Consider the following 22,442-nt stretch of genomic DNA (forward strand, 5'->3'; position numbering starts at 1 on the left):
CACTTTGTTTAAACCTATTATTGCGAAAAGAAACGAATTCTGGCTGGAATTATATTAAAACTAATCAAACTAAAATAGTCAATAAATATGTTGAGTGCTAGAAATTATATTTGACACTGTTCTTATAATAAAGTTCATACAATATAAGAGTAAATCTTGAAAACCTTTAAATCTCCACAACGCAGTATATTTAGTAAAATTTTTAATATCATATTTTTATGAATGGATAATTATTTAATAATAGTAATAATAATAATAACACTCCGGTCTTGTATCTCTGGACTATATTTTTTATTACTGAAATTAGGATTTTACTTCAATAATACCATAGATTCATTACTTATTAACCGACTTCAAGGTTCTATATATATATATATATATATATATATATATATATAGATATATTTTAATATAAAATATATTTTAATGTATATATATTTTAATGTATGTTCGTCGATTTCTCCGTCAATTATAGACCGATTATATATAATTATATTATAGAAAAATTCTTTCTTTATTCGAAAGAGTGCACTGGAAACAAGTCAGAATCTGTTAGGACGAAATTGGTGAAATCGGGGGAAACCCTCAAATTTTAAAAGCGTATACAAAGTATTCACATATTTTTTTGCCCTAAAATCATCAGATATTTGTGTATAATGTAATTGCTGAACTGATGTGATGGAAAATCGGAAGTAGTTTAGTTTAAAAACCCTTCAGTTTGCTTTTTAAGCACTACCATATCATATGAGAAGCCGTAGAAGTATTGCAAGCAGCTGCTTTTATGGTGTAATGATTAGAGTGTACAGCTTTTACGCGGAGGCTACGCGTTCGATTCCCGACGGGGGCAATAACTAGTTGTTGTACTAGTTTGGTTAGAAAATTTATCAAATCACCTGGACTAGATAGCGGGCCCCCGGGCCTGAAGCGTTCCTTAATTTCAATCATTTTTCCTTTATTCCTACTTTTTCTCATACACTGTTTTTAGGCAAATTTACTTGGCCTACCCATTGAAATACTTATTAAAATAGCTGCTTAATTTATTGACAAAATATCTAACACCAAAAAGAGGAAAATAAAATATTTTAACAGAAAAATTTAATCGACTGCAAAAAATAAATAAAGAACTCACTAAAAAGTAAAAAATAATCAAACACAAAAACAAAAAAAAAAGTTATAAATAAAATATGTACATAATAATCGTAGTAACTATATAACCTACACGTGTTTTATATTCTACTATATACACAATTTAGCTTAATACCTACCTAAACCTATTTATCTATTTACAATATTATTTTAATTACTACCAACTAAAACTCAACTCAGATCACTTCAAAGTGATCGGTTGGAAGTAGTTAAAATAGAACTGTAAATAGATAAATATATTTAGGTAGGTATTAAGGTAAATTGTGTGTATATAGAAGAATATAAATTGAGTTCCTTATTAATATTTTGAATTTCTTTGTTAAAAATATTTTTAGTTTTATCCATCAAAATCTATAATTTAATTAATCTTTTTAGCAATTTATGAATAGAACCCCAAAAATATATTAAATTTTCTGAGGTTAGAAATGCATCAGCTGATTTGGTTTTACTCGAAACAAATAGTGGTTAGAAGGGATTAAGTCTAATTTATATGACGGGTGTGCTGACGGAGGATTATAGATGTGCTCTATTTGTCATATCTAAAGAATATTTAACAAGTCGCGCAATATTAGGGCACAGCCATTATTAGTAGTCTAATATTTAGGTCTCATATCTCGTCTGAGTATTGTTCTTTCATTTAATGAGCGGTTGATCGAGAAGATGATACTGTAACACAGTGATTTTACGCCAGAGAGATCATGACGTACTTGTTATAACCAATAACATTTTACAGCTAAAATTAAACAATACTTTGGATTTCCCCTTCAATTCATGTGGCTTCCAGTTTTCAGTTCGTTTTCTTTGGACTGCCTAAAAAATATCCTGCAAGTAATTTAACTGAATAAAATTTAATGGAATTTCGTTTTCTGCTTGAAAAGATCTTTTTAAAATACATTTCAGATACTCTACTTATTTTAATATTTGCACATTAGTGTGACAAGTGATATATTCGAAGATATGTTTCAATTAGGTGGTAGAACCGCATGGTTATGATGCAATTAGATTTGTCACATTCATATTTTAATCTTCACAAGATCAAATTTGCCGAGTTTGTTTCTTTTGGCAACCTTGACTATGCCCTTAGTTCAAGTTACTTCATCAGTTATAAGTACTTAATAATTGTGAGTGTGCTTATCTATATGGAAGCATAATTACAAAGAACCAAACCTTTGAAACTTAATGATCAAAATTACCGTTTAAGTTAGATCAGATTATGAACTTCTGGTGTGGGATTTGCTTGTGTCCTTAAATCGTTTTTGATAGATCGATTGTCGTGTACAAGATTTTACAGATCTAAGAGATTATTAATATTATCCTTCACGTCAAGTATAGATATGTTAACAATAGTTTGGTGTCTAACCTAGACTTCCCCTGATTTTTAGATTAAAGTCGCAATTTCTTAAACATTAAACTAACTTTTTAAATTGAAAAAACTTTTTAAAACTTGAAATATCCCCCTAAAATCATATTAATTTTTTTCAGAGGAATATTTAGCACACTTTACTAAAAATATTTGTCAGTGTATTATATAATCGATCGATTCAAAATGTTGTCTACAGCTGTTAATATTAATTTATTACAAAAGGAGCTATTTGTAGACAACGACATAAATTATCGAAACACCATATTATGTCATATTTATTATTATCTATTATTTTAGCATTATTAAGCAATAATATTGTTTAAATTAAACTTGAAAAAAAATTAAAAATACTTATATGTGATTTATTTTATTTGACCAAATACAACGCTATTCCAATAAAATTGAAAATCTTATATTGAACTTAATTCGGACAAAATCTCCGAATCTGCTTTTATTTAAGTTGTGTGAACTTTTATAATACGATAAGAGTTATAAAACTATCCTAATCAAAAATCTTTTCCCCTTAAAGCCAAGTTTGGGCAAAATTACTTTACATACTTTGGATGAAAACTTTCTTAGATAATGTCGAGTAAATAGTTTTAATGTCGGGAAATATTACTAAACGCAAGCTGAAAGCTTATTTGGATTTAGTTCGTTAGACTTATGTCTATCTTTAACAATAAAGTTTGTTCCCGAACTAGCAAAGATAATATATTCTACACTAACATAGCGTAGTAAGTTATAGTTAGTGTAATATTATATAATTGAGCGTATACACTTATGGTTCTATATTCTTAAGCAAATATAGAGGTTTGAATTAAAACTAATAAATGCAGCGTGGGAAACAATAATACTTATTTTAGATACTAAACAGCGTTTCTGGAAAATGGTGTAGCTGCAACGCGTAATGAGGTACATATTATACTAAAAAAGTAAATTTAATTATTTATACATAAATTCAAACCTTCGAATGTTATGAGGAAAGTTCGGTATCTCGAGTACTAATAATAATAGTGGATTATGCATAAGCCCTTGCTGGTTGTCAACATGTTCCATTACTTGTAATTACTAACGAGTCAATTGTCCCCGGCCTACCATAGTGAAACACATTTTTTGACAAAATTAGTTCTTTTTATTCAACGTAATTCCCTCCAAGGGCGATACACTGATTATAGCGACCCTCCAACATCTCGATACCATTTTTGTAGTACGATTTGTCCTTGCGTCAAAATAGGCCTCAGTTTCGGCAACCACCTCTTCATTCGACGAAAATTTCTTCCCAGCAAGCATTCTTTTAAGATCTGAGAACAGCAAATAGTCGCTGCGGGTCAGATCAGGGCAATACCGTGGATGAGGAAGCAATTCTAAAGCTAGTTCATGGATTTTTGCCACCGTTTTCACTGATTGTGACACAGTGCATTGTTTTGGTGAAGCAGCAAGTCCAGATGCATCGGAAGACTGTCGATTGGACTTCAGAGTGACATGATGAAGCCATATTTCATCCATTGTCACATATCGACGCAAAAACTCTGGTTTATTAAGCTTGATCATCGTGAAACACTACTTCGAATTATCAACTCGTCGTTGTTTTTAGTGAAAGTGAACGTGAGCTCGTGCGGCACCCACTTTGCACAGAGCTTTCTTATACCCAAATACTCGTGAATATGATGAACACGTTCAGTTAATATCTTTAGAGTGTCTGCTATTTCATTCAATTTCAATTTACGGCCAGTCAGAATCATGTTGTGCTTTTTTTATGTTTTCGTCGGTAACAAAATCTTTTGAGCACCCTCTGCGTTTACTGTCTTCGGTGCTCATTTCACCACGTCTAAACTTAGCATACCAATCCTTGATGGTTGATTTTTCTGGGGCAGTATCTGGAAAGTCGGTATCAAGCCAAGTTTTTGCTTCAACTGTATTTTTTCCTTTTAAAAAGCAATATTTTATCAACACGCGAAATTCCTTTTCATCAATTTTTTCACAATAACAAAAGTTAAATTTCAATAACACTCAAAATGCTATAATTCACAAACTAATGATACGACAGCTGTCAAATTTATACGCGCATCTTTTGAGGGTTAGGGCTAACTAAAAATCATATGGATTTAATTCTAGTAGTGCCATCTTTGTGTCAGGCCGGGGATTTCTCAATTGACCTGTTATTATTCAACTCTAGCAATACTAACCTTTACCGGTTTAAAAATATATAGTTCTGTTCGCAAACTGTCTCCTTGTGGCTCCATCTATTATATCCTTCCTCTCTGAAAGGGAGTAACTTTTAACTAAAACTAGCCAACGTCTCGTAATTGTTACATATTCCATTTTCAGTGTGTGTGTTTATTGAGTCTATTATTGAGTTTATTAAGTGTTTGTCAAGATTGAGTCATCATCTTATCATCGTTCTACGTTTTCATGGTTCGTAGAATTATTTATTCTATTCAATTATCTAAACCCGGAGGATGATTATGCCAGATAGAGTTGGGTTTATAGCACTTGTCTTTGGTAAGATTAGATTGATGTTTCTAAATTTAAAAAAATCCCCACATTTTTTCTTAAAATTATTTTGTGGAGCGGCTAAAATATCAGTGTTCAGTATTCGTTCCATCCATCCAAATTCATTATATCCTTGTTGAACTTTTTTGATTTCTCAACTAAAACTACTTGCAGAGATCTTGAGACATTAAACAGAGGGAATCTTAGGGTGAATAATATAAATATGAACATGATGAATTGGAGGCATTACTAGAATATCCATAAACGTATTTTGGAAAATTAGGTTTGAGTAATGAAGTAATTAAAACCCATACAGTAAAATTATCAATGCACATATCAAAAATTTCTGACGTTAGCATGAAAGATAGAAATCAACATTTAAGCATCTAATTCGTATGTTGGAATGTAGTATTTAATTAACACAGGTAATAACATACTAATACTATTTTAATAGATAACTCCTTTTATGGATTCTCGTGAGTGATGTAATTATCATAAAATACAGAAAGATACATAGAGATAGAGAGAGAGAGAGAGAAGCTTATTTCTTATATGATATAACGCGAGAGCAGATAATTATTAATTTACTGTACAATTTTTTGCTTTGGTGTGGCTATTTGTTATTAAAATCAAGATAGTACTTTATTTTTCCAAATATTGATATTCTTTTACTTTTCTTATCATCAGATAACTAGTGCACTCAAAATGTATATAAACAACCACTTATTTGTATACATATTTACTTTATATGTAGTTATTATAATAAATATTGTTAAGTTCTAAGTATATGAATCTACTATTGATTATAATAATACTCCTATATATTATAATGTGTATTTATTATAATAAATATTGTTAAGTTCTAAGATTCATATTCTACTTCTGTTTTATTAAATTGTATAATAGTCATTTCTTCTACTTGACTATTTATTTACGAGATAACAGGTAAACCGACCTATTGTAACTTTAATTAATTTCTATAGTAAATTTTATACCCGCCACTTAAACTAAAAAAATATATATTTTTAAAATATAAAGCAGAAAATTAAGCCAATATTCTTATCTATTCAACAAAAGGCACAATGAAAAATTCACTACAAAAAAAACCCTATATTAATTAAGAAGAAATTTCACGACTGAGTGATCTTAAATAAAAATTTCTTAATAAAGTCTACGTTCATCAGAAAGAGGGTTAGCTTTCTTTTATACTTTCCAGAAATGTTAATTAATCTTAAAAGAATTCGGCTTGAACATGAAACATTCGCTTGTAATCTAAAAAATTAAATCCCGAGAAGTGTATTCTTTGGATTGGTTCTCATTTAATTGTTTTTTTTTTATTAATAAAAGCTGCCAAATATAATACACCATCTTATTGATCCACTTATTAAATATATATCTAGATATTTTCAGTTTATTTCCATACTTTAACAGAAATGATACTAACGCTAATTAAAAAATGGGTATCAATAGTAAAATTTAAAATATTTTTATAGTTCTAGTTATTTTCATAATTGGATGTTATAAGTCAAAGTTAATTAAATCATTCTGATATATATAAAATATTGATGCTCGAATAACAACATAAATAATAAATGATTTGTGGTCTGTAGGCAACAAATGCCGGAAAATATAGTGCATATATTACGCCGTTTTTCAGCAAATTACTCACTTATCTCCCCACGCTCTACGTTCATTCCACTGTCTAAAATACATATCTCTATCTCCCCCTGTTTCATCCAACATGAGAAGACAGTTTTGCGGATATCAGAAAATCGATACGAAAGTAATTATTATTCATATATTATCAGCGTTTGTTGCATTTGTATAATAATTTATAGCTTTTTATTAGTGCATGGATCAAATAATTTAATAGTGTGGTTAGTAGTAATCGCTAAAATTGTTAAAAGTTATTCAACTAATATAAATTCAGTGTTGCTATTATATATCTTCTACTGTTGAATTGAAGAAACACTTTTGTACAACTAGCTTTTTAGAATCTTGTAATACGCGACAAATTGTTTCACACACACATATTACCTATTACCACATATTGACATCATTACCTAACTTACCTACCTTAACTGCGCATATATATATATATATATATATATATATATATATATATATATATATATATACATTGTTGTTTATTTGCTGCAGTATGAGATTCATCATCTAACTGTATCTATAATTGGATTTCCTTGAGGTTTCACCCCCAGTAATAATATTACTAAAATGTTAATATCGACATTCTAATACGTTTTGATTTTGTTGAAGTTTCTATGCTACTGATTACAAGAAGGAAGCTTTAAGTTTTACCTCCATGTTGACACCGGTACAATTTTACTTTTTTCGTTTTTCCTATCTTCCTCTTATTTGTAATATTTTCAAGGCTACACAAGCCAAGGGCGAGCAAACTATTTTCCTGTATATATCATATAATATACATTATTTTTTTCAGCTCTAATTAATGATGATGCAAGACTTTTAGGAGTTACTTTTCAATTAATATGCACTTAATTTTGACAAACTAAAATAATGTGGATGTTGAAGATTATATGAACTACAATATTTAATAAAGAACTATTCATTTTTCAGATAAACTCTTCTGGTGTCAGTGACTCTAATTCGATATTTTCAATTGTTTCAAATCAAACAGTAAATTAATGTCATACTTTTGTCAGTTTCATCATGCACTATCTGTTTCAAGATTTCATCAACCATGATCTCAGAATCAAAGTGCTGTGGAAAAATCACTAGTAATTAATAAGATTTGACGAATAATGAGTAAGATGACAGATTAGAATTCTATGCCCATACTATGATCTACATCCCTATAAATACGAAATATTTATACTGATGTATTATATGTTTGTTGCTTCAATAGCCTGTATTGTTTTATGAGTTGTTAAAATTTAGTTATTTTGTAACAAGTGATCATTACAAGCAATAATTATAGACACATTAAATTGAATATTAAATCCAAAATGCCATGGATGTAATAAACCAGATGTTAGCGATTTTTTAAGCGGTATTGCCAATATTCTTTATATATAATACTGAAGCTCTATCTCAAAAAACTTATTTGGGGAGCTAAATTATGGTAAATTCAGCACGTAAAACATACAATAGGTTTTTTCGGGTATAGTTATTAATTTCCAGGTTAATTACAGCTGATATATTTTCCATTAAGAGTAATTACTAAAGGTGCTTTATAGTTTTTATGAATGAGTTCGTTTTACCTGAGGCGAGAATAATGAGATTGGAAATAATAGGCAATTAATCTTAGTTATCTTTCAAAATGAGTTACGAAATTTTTCTTACAATATATTTCACTGTATTAGAAATATAAAACAGGGAGTAGATTTTTTGATTTAGTACCTTGTGCTGGAGCATATATGTTGAGGTAAAGACAATCCTCGCTCTGATTCTTCAGGTACGGTAAGAGACGTTTTAAATATTCCAGTCGGCCTCTCGGCATCTTCCGTAAAGCCGCAGTCTCGTTCGAAATATCCGGAAGTCTCTGCGGACACACCGGACTAAATGTATCTGCTATCTTAACCCCTTGCCAAAGAGCCCCTGTTACAGGAGGCATAAATCTCAGCGAGCCCAACGGCGGACTGGCGTACGGTATACCACGAAACACTTCCACCGGTTCCAAATGTTTGGATTCGGGAGTAACTATTACCCCACTGACGTCACCGTATTTTGTTTTGACCGTACGAGAGGTTAACGGTGTTCTCTGAGCTTCCGGCACTGGATCACACTGATAATAATCCAAAAATAAAAACAAATACACTACACAAAAGTATCCCCGCAGAGCCATGACAATCTCACCGGTTTAAGTATCCGGAAACATTGTGAATAGTCGAGTTATCTAAAATCGCGCACTAGAATAAGGCCGAACGCACTTTAATATCCACTCTCCGTTACTGGCACAGCTTGACAATTTTACAACCGTTTGTCTTACGGTAAGTCGCCGTTTGGAGTAAACAATTCGAAAAAAATCCCCTCGGTATTGATATTATTGTAATAAAATCGCGAGTCTCGGTAGTGATACCAAGGACAAGCGACACGCGCGGACCTTGTCCTTGCGATTGCTGCAGGACGACTGGAATCAGGAGTGCTAGGACGTGGTCGTGCGCATGCAGCGCCATCTGTGTGCGCGCTTGTGCAAAATTGGGGCGAACTTAGTTCGATTCGTTAATTTGCCAAGAAATTGTGTGGTAATTTTATTCGCACGAATTTGAATTATGGAATTTTAAAATTGTCGTTATCGAATGTTCTGGTTCGAGGTCAAAAGATGCTGTCAATTTTGTATTGATACCATAAGAGGGGTTTATTGCTCGAACTAAGTGAATCAAGCTCCCCCCATATTTATGATTTAAATCATCCGTTAAAAGGCTAGAGCACGAAGTATTAATGTTTGGAATTGGAGGAATTAAATATTTATAATATATATATATATATATATATATATATATATATATATATATATATATATATATGTATATATATATATATATATATATATATATATATATATATATATATATATAATATTTTAAATTCTTCAAGATATGATTAGTTTATACAGGCTTTTTTTTGATAACATTTTTGGGATAAATGTACGGAAATTAGTAATACATCTTTAATAAAAATAGAGCTAATTAACTCACTGTAGTCAGGCAGTCATTCTAGTCTCGAACTAAATGAATCAAGCTGCCCCATTATTTATAATTTTCATCCGTTAAAAGGCTAGAGCATAAAGTATTAAAGCAAGGAATTCAATATTTCGAAAATATTTTTAATAGGTATTTAAACAGAATATGTAAAACTATTCGGGATGTTCTTAATTTTATTCAGGCTTTTAATATTTTTAATAACATTTTTGGTATAAACAACGGAATTTAGTCATATATTTATTATAAAAATAGAACTACTTAACTATAATACCTGACTATAGTAGAGATATTTTGATTGACACTTTTTTGCCCAATCGATTGATAATTTTTTCAATGAAGCATCGATAGTAAAAAGTAGATAGTAGTTATATATAGTAAATATTAAAAGGCTCTCGATGATTATTTCGTTTAACACTCATACATTTATTTTTTATTACAATTTTAATTGTTTTAAATTAAATGGATATGTTTTAAAACCAATACGTATTACGAAATTATTTTGAGAGATATTTGTGTAATTGTATGGCTATATTGGGAAACCATGTGTACAATATAATTTTTTAACATTTTTTTTAAATTTAATATTAAGTTAAACAATATTTCAGTTTCATTTTTAACTCATTTCAGCAATTTATTTGTTTATTATGATTACACAATACTTAGGGGGTGGAAATAATAGAAAACATGTTTCGTATACAAATAATTTCTAGTGATTACAAAATAGTGATTAAAAATTTTTTACATCCTAACGCTCTACTAAATTTTAAAATAATAAACTGCACTTTAGCTCTTGGTTTAAAGATACGCTACATCAAAACCATTACTTTTTCATAAACATATCAATAATATCGTTCTGTTCTCTTGCAATCAAACCCAAATAGGCTTTTTAGTAGGCTGATAAAGAAGTCTCTTTAATTTTAAGTCAAGTTGGAAGTATATTCTGACTAACCAGTATAGTTCTTTGATTTTGAGTCTCATAGACCTTGCTTTTTGTCTAATATGGTGTTTTTAATCTAACCTACCTTCGAGACGGATGCCAAGGTGTTTTGCTGATTCCGCTTGAGAAATCGGACATCCGCCATATGGTATAATTGGTTTTTCTGTCATTTCGCCGTAACGCAAAATTGACATGGAAACATTTAGAATTATTAAGCGACATTAATGAAAAATTATTTAGATACATAAACTTCATTTAAAATTCTTAGGTTTTATCCAAATGGCAAAAATCGGAAAAGAAATATTTCGGCCCTGTAAGATTAGAATATTGGGCCGAATGATCTTGAAAGCTTTTAAAATTATTTTACAGATATTAGATTAGATTAATATTTTAAAAAGATCTTATAAAAATATAGAAGAAGGAGACAATATTGCTAAATTAGGAATAAGCATCAAAATGCAGAAAGAAACAACAAATATGGATGTAAATATGTACATAACACAATATGTTGGCTAAAACACTATTAGAACAAAAAACGCAATATCAGCATGTTTTTTATATTATTCGGGTACTTAATCAAGAAATTAATTTTAAAGTAAAAAATATATTTACTGCAACATAATAGAGATGGCTATATTATAATCATAAAATACAGTATCTCTTCATAAAAAGCGACCTAATTTTGACCGATAATCATTGCAATAACTCTGACAAACAACACAATTGTGGCGTTTTTAATTATATAATTCGCCCATTGCGACGGGGTTAGAATGTGGTCTCCGCCCGCCTTAATAATCGATTTGATTGGGGAACAATAACATCTGCTTTTAATGATGATACTTAAGCGATTTAACTCGAATCTCGCCGGGGTTAAATTCTCGAATTGTTACGAACAAGGAAGTGAATAAGGATACTTGAACCATCTTGGATTCTGAAGTTTGTTTTATAAATGTCATATTTAAACCATCTGCCCGCTCTTTGGGATGGGCTTATTTTAACTCTATTACACAAAATATTCTTAGTGTGATTAATTCATTTTGATATAAATGATATTTTCATTGTTTTGCAACAGTCCCGATTTAATTAATGATTTTGCATTATATATAGTGCAGTAATTCTTAAATGAAACCATAAATTCGTCTGTAATTCGAACATAACTCGTTCATCAAGTATTATATTGTTTTGATATGTTATTTATTACATTAGAAGTAAAACTTGCTGTTAATTGAACCCAGTTCCCATAACACTAATGTCCTGCAGCAGATATTTGTTGATTGTCCCCATTCATGAGATATAACGTGCTATATTATACATTTTCATTTTACCATTTCCATCTGCCACCAGAACTATTTAAAACAACATTAGCTATATCTCAATCGAAATTGTTTTGTGTATAATCCGCAAATTCAATTCTTGCTTCCAAATGACATCATTTGGAGCAAAAGAACCGTTCAGAATGAAGATGGTAGTAATTTTGAATCAACATCATTATTCAGGGTCAAGGGTACCATCGAATAGGTTTGGCTATTCGTTAAATAATCAAGTTGTCCTCAGTAATATGAAAAAAATGCAAACATTGTCATGTATTTAAGTATAAAGTTGAATCGTTTTTATTATTTTTCCGCTTCAATTATTAAATATGCCACCAGAACTATTGAAAACACCATTAGCTGGAACCATATTTCAATCGAAATTGTTTTGCGTAAAATCCGTATATTCAATTTTAGCTTCCAAATTACATCATTTGGAGCAAAAGAACCGTGTAGAATGAAGAAGGTCGTAATATTTAATCAACATCAATATTTAAGGTGAAGAATAAGATCAAATTGATTCTTTGTTTTTAATGCCTGATGCCGATCCAAAGTTTTTTCAAATCGATTTTGTGGATAGCGAGAGAACAAAAGTTAACACACAATTGTGACAAACTTGAGAATATTTTTACACAATTATTTAAACTTTTGAATAATTTCTTTCGAAAACATTTTCAATAGATTACAAAATCTACCTTACTATCGTTATATCAAATAAAGTACGTAGGAACAGAGAGCATGTAGGAAAATACGACCTATCAACTGAGTAAATGAATGTTGATGAAGTTGCAATTATTGTGGTTAGCGAACTATTTAAACGTCGAGATATATGTATACAAGGTTGAGATAATACGGTGTTGATAAATATAAGCTATTCTATTTTTTTTGTGCAAGAAATAGAATGCTATCTTATTTATTTTTGTACTGTTTAGATGAGGAAATTAACAATAAAGTTAGGGCTATAATCCTCTACGGATACCGACTGATCAGTTAAAAGTTAGCGAATATGATACACTAATTTTAATCAAGCGAAATATATTTCTTAAGACTACAAACATTTGCCTGATGTTCATCATCAACTTATCATCAGTAACGTATATTGTACAACCGATATCGATAACATCCGTACCGCATATATTCTGCCATCATTACATACTGGTATAGTCAATTCAAAACAGTAATGACAAACGTGACCAATATATGTCTCTCAAAAGTTGTAAATTCGTTTTATAGTCGGACAATATTTTTCTTCTCATTTTATTCTATTTAAATAACAGATAGAATGCTGTTTGAGAAGTCCGAACATGTAACAGTCTGTTTGTCAAACGTCTGCAAAATTCTTCAAAATATTGTAATTACGGGTTATAAACCGGTAAAAGTTGTTCTAGCGCTTTGTTTTAATAAATTTTAAATTTTTAGGTTTTCATTGAAAATATTTTTGCGCGTTGCAGCTGCACCGAACGTACGGAATTAGTACCAACACGGTCACTAAAACATTTCAAAAAATAGAAAATAATGTAACCTTAAATTCCCCAAAAACAAACCGTGTTTATGCGAAACAGGTGACAAATCAAGATCATCTTGATAGTATCGGATATCAAATATACGAAATCTATAAAAACAGTAAGTAGTTTTTTAATTCTAAACATAATTTAATTACAATTATCTGAGAGAAAATTGTGAGTCTGGAAAGTATCTATAACAAGTCAAAAGATTTATAACTATTTGAGGGATGTAGAACATCCGTTCATACATTGTTGGGTAATACAAGGTTTAAGTGATACAAGGTTTAAGTAAGATAACCCACGAAGGGGTTTAATGGAACTTCCAGAGATCTCTTTTAAAAGATTATAGTTTTTAGAAACATTTAACAAAATCAACGAAGAATTATTAAGTCAATTTATATATTTAAATGAGATATGAATATTTCAGAATGATACTTTGGGTCGCTCATGGCAAGATGATTTGATGGAAAAAGGTGAATGTTGGAATAACTATCGATTAGCTTTTGTTAGTCATAACATTCATTAATAATTCATTGCAGACATATAGTTCTTCATGCTGGATACAAGAATAGTTTTATTCCTGACGCAGAATTAGTGTTTCTCTAAGTCCAAGCGTGACTACCATGGAGAAATGAACCATAACTTGTTTTTGCAGTAGTTTGAAAAGCGGCTTTTAAAGAACTTGGAGGAACCATCAGTTATTGTTATGTACAATACGCTATATCTACCATATATATAGTACACTGATGGTGAAAATCCAATCAAGTGCATTAACAAATGCGGCAATTAAGGAATGGCTTAAAGTACATAAAATAAACTATTTTATATTTGTTACTCGGTAAATGTAAATAAAATGTTTAATTACATTTTATGTAATCTACTTTTTTAGAAATAAGCCTGAAAAAGGATACATAGTAGAATAGATTACTGAATGTTAAGGCCGCAGAGTATTACGTCTTTCTCCCTATTATATAATTCATTGCATTTTTAATCCAATTGAGTTGATATGGGGTGTTACAAAGAATTATTACAAAAGATGTTCAGGTCGGGGAGGATATTCAGACCAGAAGTGCTCGGATTTATGGAAAGAGGCATCGTCGAAAATAATACCTTCGGTTTGTGAGATGACAAATGAAAGAATCATGAGTACATTTTTGGTAGATTGGAAATAAACAGCTTGTTTATTAATTAGGGTTTCTGAAAGTGACAGTGATTGAATAAAACTTTAAGAATGTTTGTTTATGATTCAATGCTGACAATTACCAAAACAAAGTGACGAAAGAGGAAACAACTAAAGGTGTAAAGGTCACACAATTAATATATTTTAATTGTAGGAAATTGTGTTATAGAGTGTGAAAGCTTTATGACCACGTGTGTTATTTTTTAGAATATACATGAACATTTGATTAAAATGTATGAGAAGAGAAATAATAATAACTCTTTTGCAGATATGGCAAATGCATTAAAGATAATGCATTGATTAAATGTAGTTTTACCAAGAAAGATGTATATAGGTAGTAACAGGACAAATATAGTAATACCAAAATGACTTTACAAGGAAACATTGTATTGAAGGAAACAAGAACTAAGCATAAAACATAAATATGCTCTCTAATGAAAGTAAAATACATTACTCAGATATACAATTGTTAATAAGGTGGATTATGCCTTCGGGGGATTCCACTGCATAAAAAAGTGCCTAGAACTCTATCTATACTAATGTGGAAAGAATTTCAATGTATATATAATAAAACATATGTAACCTATATTATTGTGGCTGTATAATTAATTGTAGTTTTAATTTCTGCGATAATATATGCATTAGATGTACTAGAATGTTAAGTTTTTTCTTCTTTTAAGTTTTTTGTTGACTTTTTCGCCAAAATTCGCCTACATAAATGTAGACTGACTTCTCACTGGCGACATGTCCACACCCGCCACAAAATAGTACAAGAATTGTGAATAGTAAAATGAAGTAAAGTGTGTCATTAATTCACAGGGATGTCTGGCTGAATTCGCGAGCTGTGAGCTACCAAGGAGCAAAAGAAATTGATTAATAAACAAATAAAAGAGCTTCAAAGGCAGTTTACACTACGGAGCTCTCGAATAGGTTCTCCAATAATGACAAGAGAACAAACTTATAAACATTTGTGGTCATTCGAGCCGGATTAAGAATCAAAGAACTAGTTTATTTAACACCATCTTATGGTGTTTACAGATCTAAGCATTCGAGGAGAATTTACAGAGAAAATTGAAAACGCGCCTGAGCAGAACTGAATTCGGCGAATATTCGTGCCGAAAAGGTTTCAAAATTGGTTCAAAGTTGTAGTGCGCATGCACCTTGCTTAGTTGCAGTGCTCGCTGCATGACTTTCAGCACTTGGCGACGAGCAGAACTGAAATTTGAGCGAGCGTGGGAAAAACTGGCAGGATTATGAATGGGATAGCTTTTGGTCTCGAGAAAGTAACCCTGTTTTTCCCTGTAATTTAGTTATTACTTATTTAAAAATGTTTTTGAATAATAAATATATGTTTAATCTCTATTAGTGACTGTTAATAATACATATAATTATATAAACAATTCATAAGAAAACATGAAAAATTTTAAAAATGTTTATATTTTACTTGCAATAATCTTATTATAAAATCTGAAATAATATTTAACTTAGATTTCTATTTTGCAAATAGTAGTTATCAAAAACGTGTCATGAAAATGGTTTTTGTTGTTTTTCTCATTTTTCATTGAAGGGATTTACATTTATTGATACTCTACGTAACACAAACTTCTCAAATATGGAAAAACTATTTCACAACAGGTAAGAGAAAAAATGTTTCATAAGTATCTCACATAAAATAACTATTAACAATATAATAAAAAATTAATTGTACCAAGAATTGTTGGAATATTATATTTCAATGTATTATTGTTCGGAAGATATATAAAAGTTATACAAATACTAGAAATAGCAATTGGAAATGAGCAATACAAACATTTTAAAATATATCAAACACATCGACATGTGTTCTTTCCAAAGAGACTACTATATTTTCGACCTAAAATATGAAGTTGATTTTATTAAGTACAGTAATACAGAAGAGGGTCACTTAATCATATTGTTCTTCAGACGATACTAGCATAATATCTTCTTAAAAGGAATGTGGCTTTTCCACTCAAATCATCTTGTACAGATCAGCTTTTATTTTTTTATGCTACTCAGTCGCTTTATCTGAAATAATTTTATATAGTTTAGAAATGTTTGGCCTTCAAAACAGTAATTAAATTTCTGGAATACAATCATACACCATACAGTAAATACAAATTCATACCTGTTTTTATGATTATTTTCTCTATCATTAACAGATAAATTAGTTGATGATTCCATTTATTATTTATGGTTTTATTTTGTTTGCAACATTGTGAAATTTCCACCTATACAATCTCAAATAGAATAATAAAGTTATTTAAATATATCAGTTTTATGATATATTCTTACGATAATCTTCAAAGAAGTTCGATTTCATTATTATTCGTACTTTCTCACTTTCATCATAACTTTGTTTATGTTACTGATCATACTTACAATAATTTGATATTCTCTTAAAAACGCACAGACGGTATAAATTATATCAGCGACAAACATTGCTTAAAAAAACAGCAACCGTCGAAAAATGATTTACAAGAAATTTTATTTTGACATGCTATTGTGAGAAGTATGGCTGTAAACAAAAGAATACGCGGTTCCGAACCAAACGATTAAAATCGATTTGATAATTTTTGGAGAATGAAACTCTCCGTGAGGAACCGAACTCTCCACTAGTGGATTTCGATCACCAGAAAATACCATACCTGCGCATGTTCTCTCACAGACCCCAAACTGTTCGCTTCGTTCATATCTGTACTCACCATTAGACAATCAAAAGCTCTAGAAACTTATCAGATTCGGCTTATTATTTCAGCCCTATATGTTAGTTTAATCTTCTGTATTATTAATCCCCGAAGTCCTTGCTCTGATCTGTTCTAACTGAATGCAGTTGATCTATAATAGTAGGCGTTCACTTAGTTCTGAGTATAGTATTTTGTTCATTAAATAGCAAGCCATATAGCTTTATATGCGAACCATGTCATGAAGAATAACGATAGCCTCAACAGCTTCATTGAATTTATATAATGTGTATTTTTAAATATTTGTATTAACAATTTTATACAACAATACGTTGAAAAGCGTAAGGACACACGGCTCCTATTTAGAGTCTTAATATGTTCAAGTTGTAATATTATAATAGGAGCCTCATTATTTATTATTATTTTCTAATATATTATTTAGTGTATTAAGTTTTGGTTGCTTTGATTAGTCTTTGTTCAATAAATAATAAGCCATATAGCTTTATAATGCGAACCATGCCATGAGGAATAACGATAGCCTCAACAATATCATTGATGTGTATTTTTATATTTATATTTTGTATAATCAATATAATGTGTATTTTTAAATATTTATATAAACAATTTTATACAACAATACGTTGGAAAGCACAAGGACAGACGGCTCCTAGAGTCTTAATATTTTCAAGTTGTAATAATATAATAGGAGCCTCATTATTTATTATTATTTTATATACAGGTTACATTAAATTTAAAAAAATATAAGCATAATGTTCGAAACAATACAAAATGCTATAAAGTAAAAATATTAGGAAAACTAAGTTTAGATGCAATAATCTTCTAAAATGGCTAATAATGTTCTTTGTTTCATATACCTTAGTTTAAGGGAGAAATAGCCGATAAACGAGCGGAAATTTAATATAACTTCCAAAACACTTAAAAAGTCTTCAGAACCTTACGCCTCGCATAATACTTTTCTGATGACTGCTCTACATCAAACTTGAAGACATCCCAACAAAATAACTTCAAACACAAATAAAAGAAGCCAAGCTAAAAGTTGGACGTTTCCAACAGTGCACAAACACAATATATAACTGCACTGAACATACCTAGAAAAACCTAATTTAAGTTCGCAGATGAAAAATATTCAGGGAGAACTTTACGATCTTTACATAAAATAGCTTAAAACGTAAAACCTTCCATAGATTTTTCCCAAGTAGATATTTCTTTTTAACATTTGCTTTGTAAATCTGTATAATTCATAAAATATAACGATAAAGTAAATTTCTATTAGCGTTGAGAACTATCGGCTGAAAACGTCTATCAACTGTTTAGTAATTAACTACTTTTTACTATCGACTGTTTCAGACGCTATTTTGGGTCCGACTGATTTTGTTACTATTTACTATCAGCTCTTTCAATCGTGTACTTTTAGTTACTATTTTTGGTTCTGCTAGTTTCATTCGACTGATTTTTAACGTTCTGGCCCTGTTGTCCTAGTCGCGACATTGACAAAAATATATCCAATTTATGCTTACATAGATGAATATCTAATACATATAGTTTTATGATTTTTTTTTGGTAATTTGCTTGTAAATAACAATATATTGTATATTAATGCAGCAGTATTTTTGAACGATAATTTTCAAGATTGCTAATGTAATAGGGTAAAAAGATTAAAATTATGAATGATAAACAGTAAAATAATTTTAACTGTTTTTATAGCAATAATATGTAATATTTGGATTACCCTCTGGATTTTTGTTAAAAAATATTTCCGTTCAATAATAAATAAAGCATTTAATTTATTAAAAAAAAACTCTAGTATTTATTGTACGATCATTTTTAATCAGGTCATGGATTAGTTTTTTTTTTATTTATGTTAGTATTTATGGTTATTTTACATGTTTGTTTTTGTTTAATATTTAGGTTTTTTAAGTTCTATTGTATTGTCTATATTTATTATACTATACTATTTATAAATATCAATGAACATATTAAAATACGATAACATATTTGGGGGTATTATTCGATTCCATAGAAAAATTCCATTCTTTTTACAGATCCACACAGCACTCAAATATAAGAGTAATTCTACTTCGTTTAAAATGAAATTATTATTTGCATGTTAATAGTATTCACTAATTATTTCTTTCCTTTTCTTTTTTAAAGTTAGTAAGTGAAGGAATATGTACATCTCCGTCTCCCTTATACTACCGTTGGTTAATATAAGCACATATAAAATTAACAGCTATTTTGCTCTCTTATAATTTATACTGGAAATGGTTCGTACATCTTCGTCTGACATCACGAATTGAAAAAAAAGTAGAACCGTACATTTGACTGAAAATAGTGATTATAGTAATTACTATATCTACAAGAATAATACCTATAAGGAGCAATAACTATAAGGGAAGTTCAATGAAAGAAATAAATATAATCTGTAAAAATAAATATATCTATAAAATATAAATATTATATATATAAAATCATAAACAAAGAACTTTGGAACAAATCAAAAAAACTTCTTCAGTTTTTTCTTTTTTCTATTTTTCTTTAGTGATTTATTATGGGTTTACCCAAATGTATATAGCACACCTTTTTATTAATAATATTCTATCTGGAACATGGTTGTATAGTGTAATATTAAAAGGTTTCAAATATACACTTTTTAAAGATATTAGACAAAATATGTTACATTATCCCAGATTAACAACGTGGCAATATCGCGGGATTAAATAAAATTTGAAATAAAGAGACCTACTGAAAATATGATAAAACTATATAAAAAATATAAAATATAAAAAAAATATTAAAAAGAATTTCTGGGGTATAAAATATTGTATTGACTCATTTATTCATATAGGAACATATGGAATTAAAGTTATTCACAAATTCTTTGATACTTTATCCAATCGGTTGGGAATTTTTAACATTATCGACCATTTTTTAATCGCAATCAAATATTTCTTTGAACGAAAACAATCTTGCATTTCTTCCTAGATCGATAAGTCACTTTAATTTTTGTACTACCGAGTTATTTTTAATAATTTGACCTCTAAACGCACTATCCCTTATATCAGCCATACTGAAACTGGCGTTCAAAATAATTAAACAAACGTACCACAGAAACGAAGTGAGCCAAAGTAAGTTAAATCTCTATTTCTCTATGGAAATAATTATAATTTACTTTTTGGAGAGAATTTGCACAAAATCCGGTGTAATTATGATAAATTCCAAACCAATTGTGTTTAAAATTCGGAGACTTCCTAATTATGTATTGGTCAGCCGATCATATGACGTATAGATACATATGTTACTTATATTTGTTTGTGTGCTTGTATTATGTGTTATTATAAAAATAACAATTCGACTTGTTTATATTTAAATGAAAAAGGAAATGTTTAATGAACCAGCAAAATTCCTCGGTAACATTTTCGAAATATTTGAACTTGTACGATGAAAAAGAGGCCAAAAGCATACAAAAATAATATTACCAGGCATTTTTCGTTTTCCCGGGCCCTCATTTAAATCAAAATATTTTCTTTTCTTTTTCCTTTTCCCTTTTTTTCTCTCGTCCATTGTGATCGATAATGTTATCCATCAGAAACAAATCGCAAAAAATACATATTATGTTACAATGAAAGAAAAGATATAATGATCTTTTCCGATTTACGAAATAATACGAAACCTTTGTGATTAGCTATACCCATGGAGGTATTTCTTTTTTTTTTTCGTATTCGTCAGGTTAAATCAGGTATTATTTGTTAGATGTATGTAATATAAATCTATATTTAATATCTGAAACATATTTAACTCTTTGTTTATTGAGTTAATAAATATTTTTTTAACACACAGCTTAAATTTCTAAGTAAATTGTAGTATATTCAAAGTTTATTTGTATGTGCGTTATCAATATGTATAATGTTAATCAATGTGCCTCAATTTGTAAACTTGCTTCAGAGGCAGACAATATTTTCCTTTTCATTTTATTCTATTATGTTCTAACTATTATAATTATGAGCTATAAACCGGCAAACGTTGTTTTAATCAATTTCATATCGCCACGGTTTTGATTGAAAATATTCGGACACGGTCTCTAAAAAATCTCTAAAAACGTTTTTATGCGAAACGGATTGTAATTGTTCAAAATTAAACATAAGCATTAGGTTAGAATGCATGAGGGAGGATAAATACTAACTGTTTTCTATATATGATAAATGGTAGTAGCAGAAGAAATAAAAAATATAGTGATATTAAGATTACTTAACAAGTAAACACACCATCGAAGGAAACTAGAACTAAACGTAAAAAGGTCAATATGCTCTCGAATTAAAGTAAAATATGTTACTTTGGCATATTATTATTAATTAGCATATTATTATTATTAATGGATTAGGCCTCCAGAAATCTATCTCATGGATGGTGTGGAAAAGAGTTAAATGTAAATATAATAAAACAACTCTAAGCTACTAACTATTATACCTGTGTTCTTAATTGTAGTTTTTAAGTCCATCGATAATATATGCATTAACTGTACTATAATGTTAAAATAAACTAAATTTTTGGGTAAAATAAATAATATAATTTAAAAACCCTTTTGTCACTAGAAGTTTGTTAATAATGTAAGTTTGTAACTTATACAGCAACATTAAATGTTTGGGAAAAACGAGATGATCTTCATTGGCTATCCAGGTAATTCCTTGGCAATTTTGAATTACAATAACTTTTATTAAATCACTTTTCGTTATTTAAAGCATCTTTATTAATCTTGAGTTTTTCTTTATTTTAATTGATGCCTGCTTTATATTATTAATATGACTTCATTAATATTACATATTACTAGACATTTTGCATATTTAATTTATAATCATAACTTCTATAATATGATGTAATAGCATATAAGGTATTAAACTTTGCAAACACTACAGCGACTTTAGGATTAATATAGAACTTGATTAAATTCTGCCAGCTGAACTTTGTATATGGGAAAATAGTTTGAAATCGAACAAGTTTGTTTTGTAATCTTATAATCCATGAATAAATATGTGTTATCTGAATAAACATTGACGATTTTATTTATAAAATTTAAACAAACGAATATATATATGATATTGCCTC

The 22,442-nt window shown here is 29.3% G+C and overlaps 1 protein-coding gene across 1 annotated transcript in view; it reads right to left on the reverse strand.

Moving 5' to 3' along the window:
* The window catches only part of Nlg3 (Neuroligin 3), a 781,379-nt gene extending 772,292 nt beyond the window's left edge, over positions 1-9,087 (reverse strand). Inside the window, exon 1 of the mRNA XM_076398792.1 lies at positions 8,384-9,087. Coding sequence (XP_076254907.1) covers positions 8,384-8,828 — 445 coding nt within the window. The 5' untranslated portion in view covers positions 8,829-9,087. The remainder of the gene's footprint in view (positions 1-8,383) is intronic.
* Between the last annotated feature and the right edge of the window lie 13,355 nt (positions 9,088-22,442).

This window comes from Rhynchophorus ferrugineus, unplaced genomic scaffold (assembly GCF_030347505.1).
Source record: "Rhynchophorus ferrugineus isolate W39M unplaced genomic scaffold, kcgeb_rfMv2 rfM3, whole genome shotgun sequence".
NCBI lineage: Eukaryota > Metazoa > Arthropoda > Insecta > Coleoptera > Curculionidae > Rhynchophorus > Rhynchophorus ferrugineus.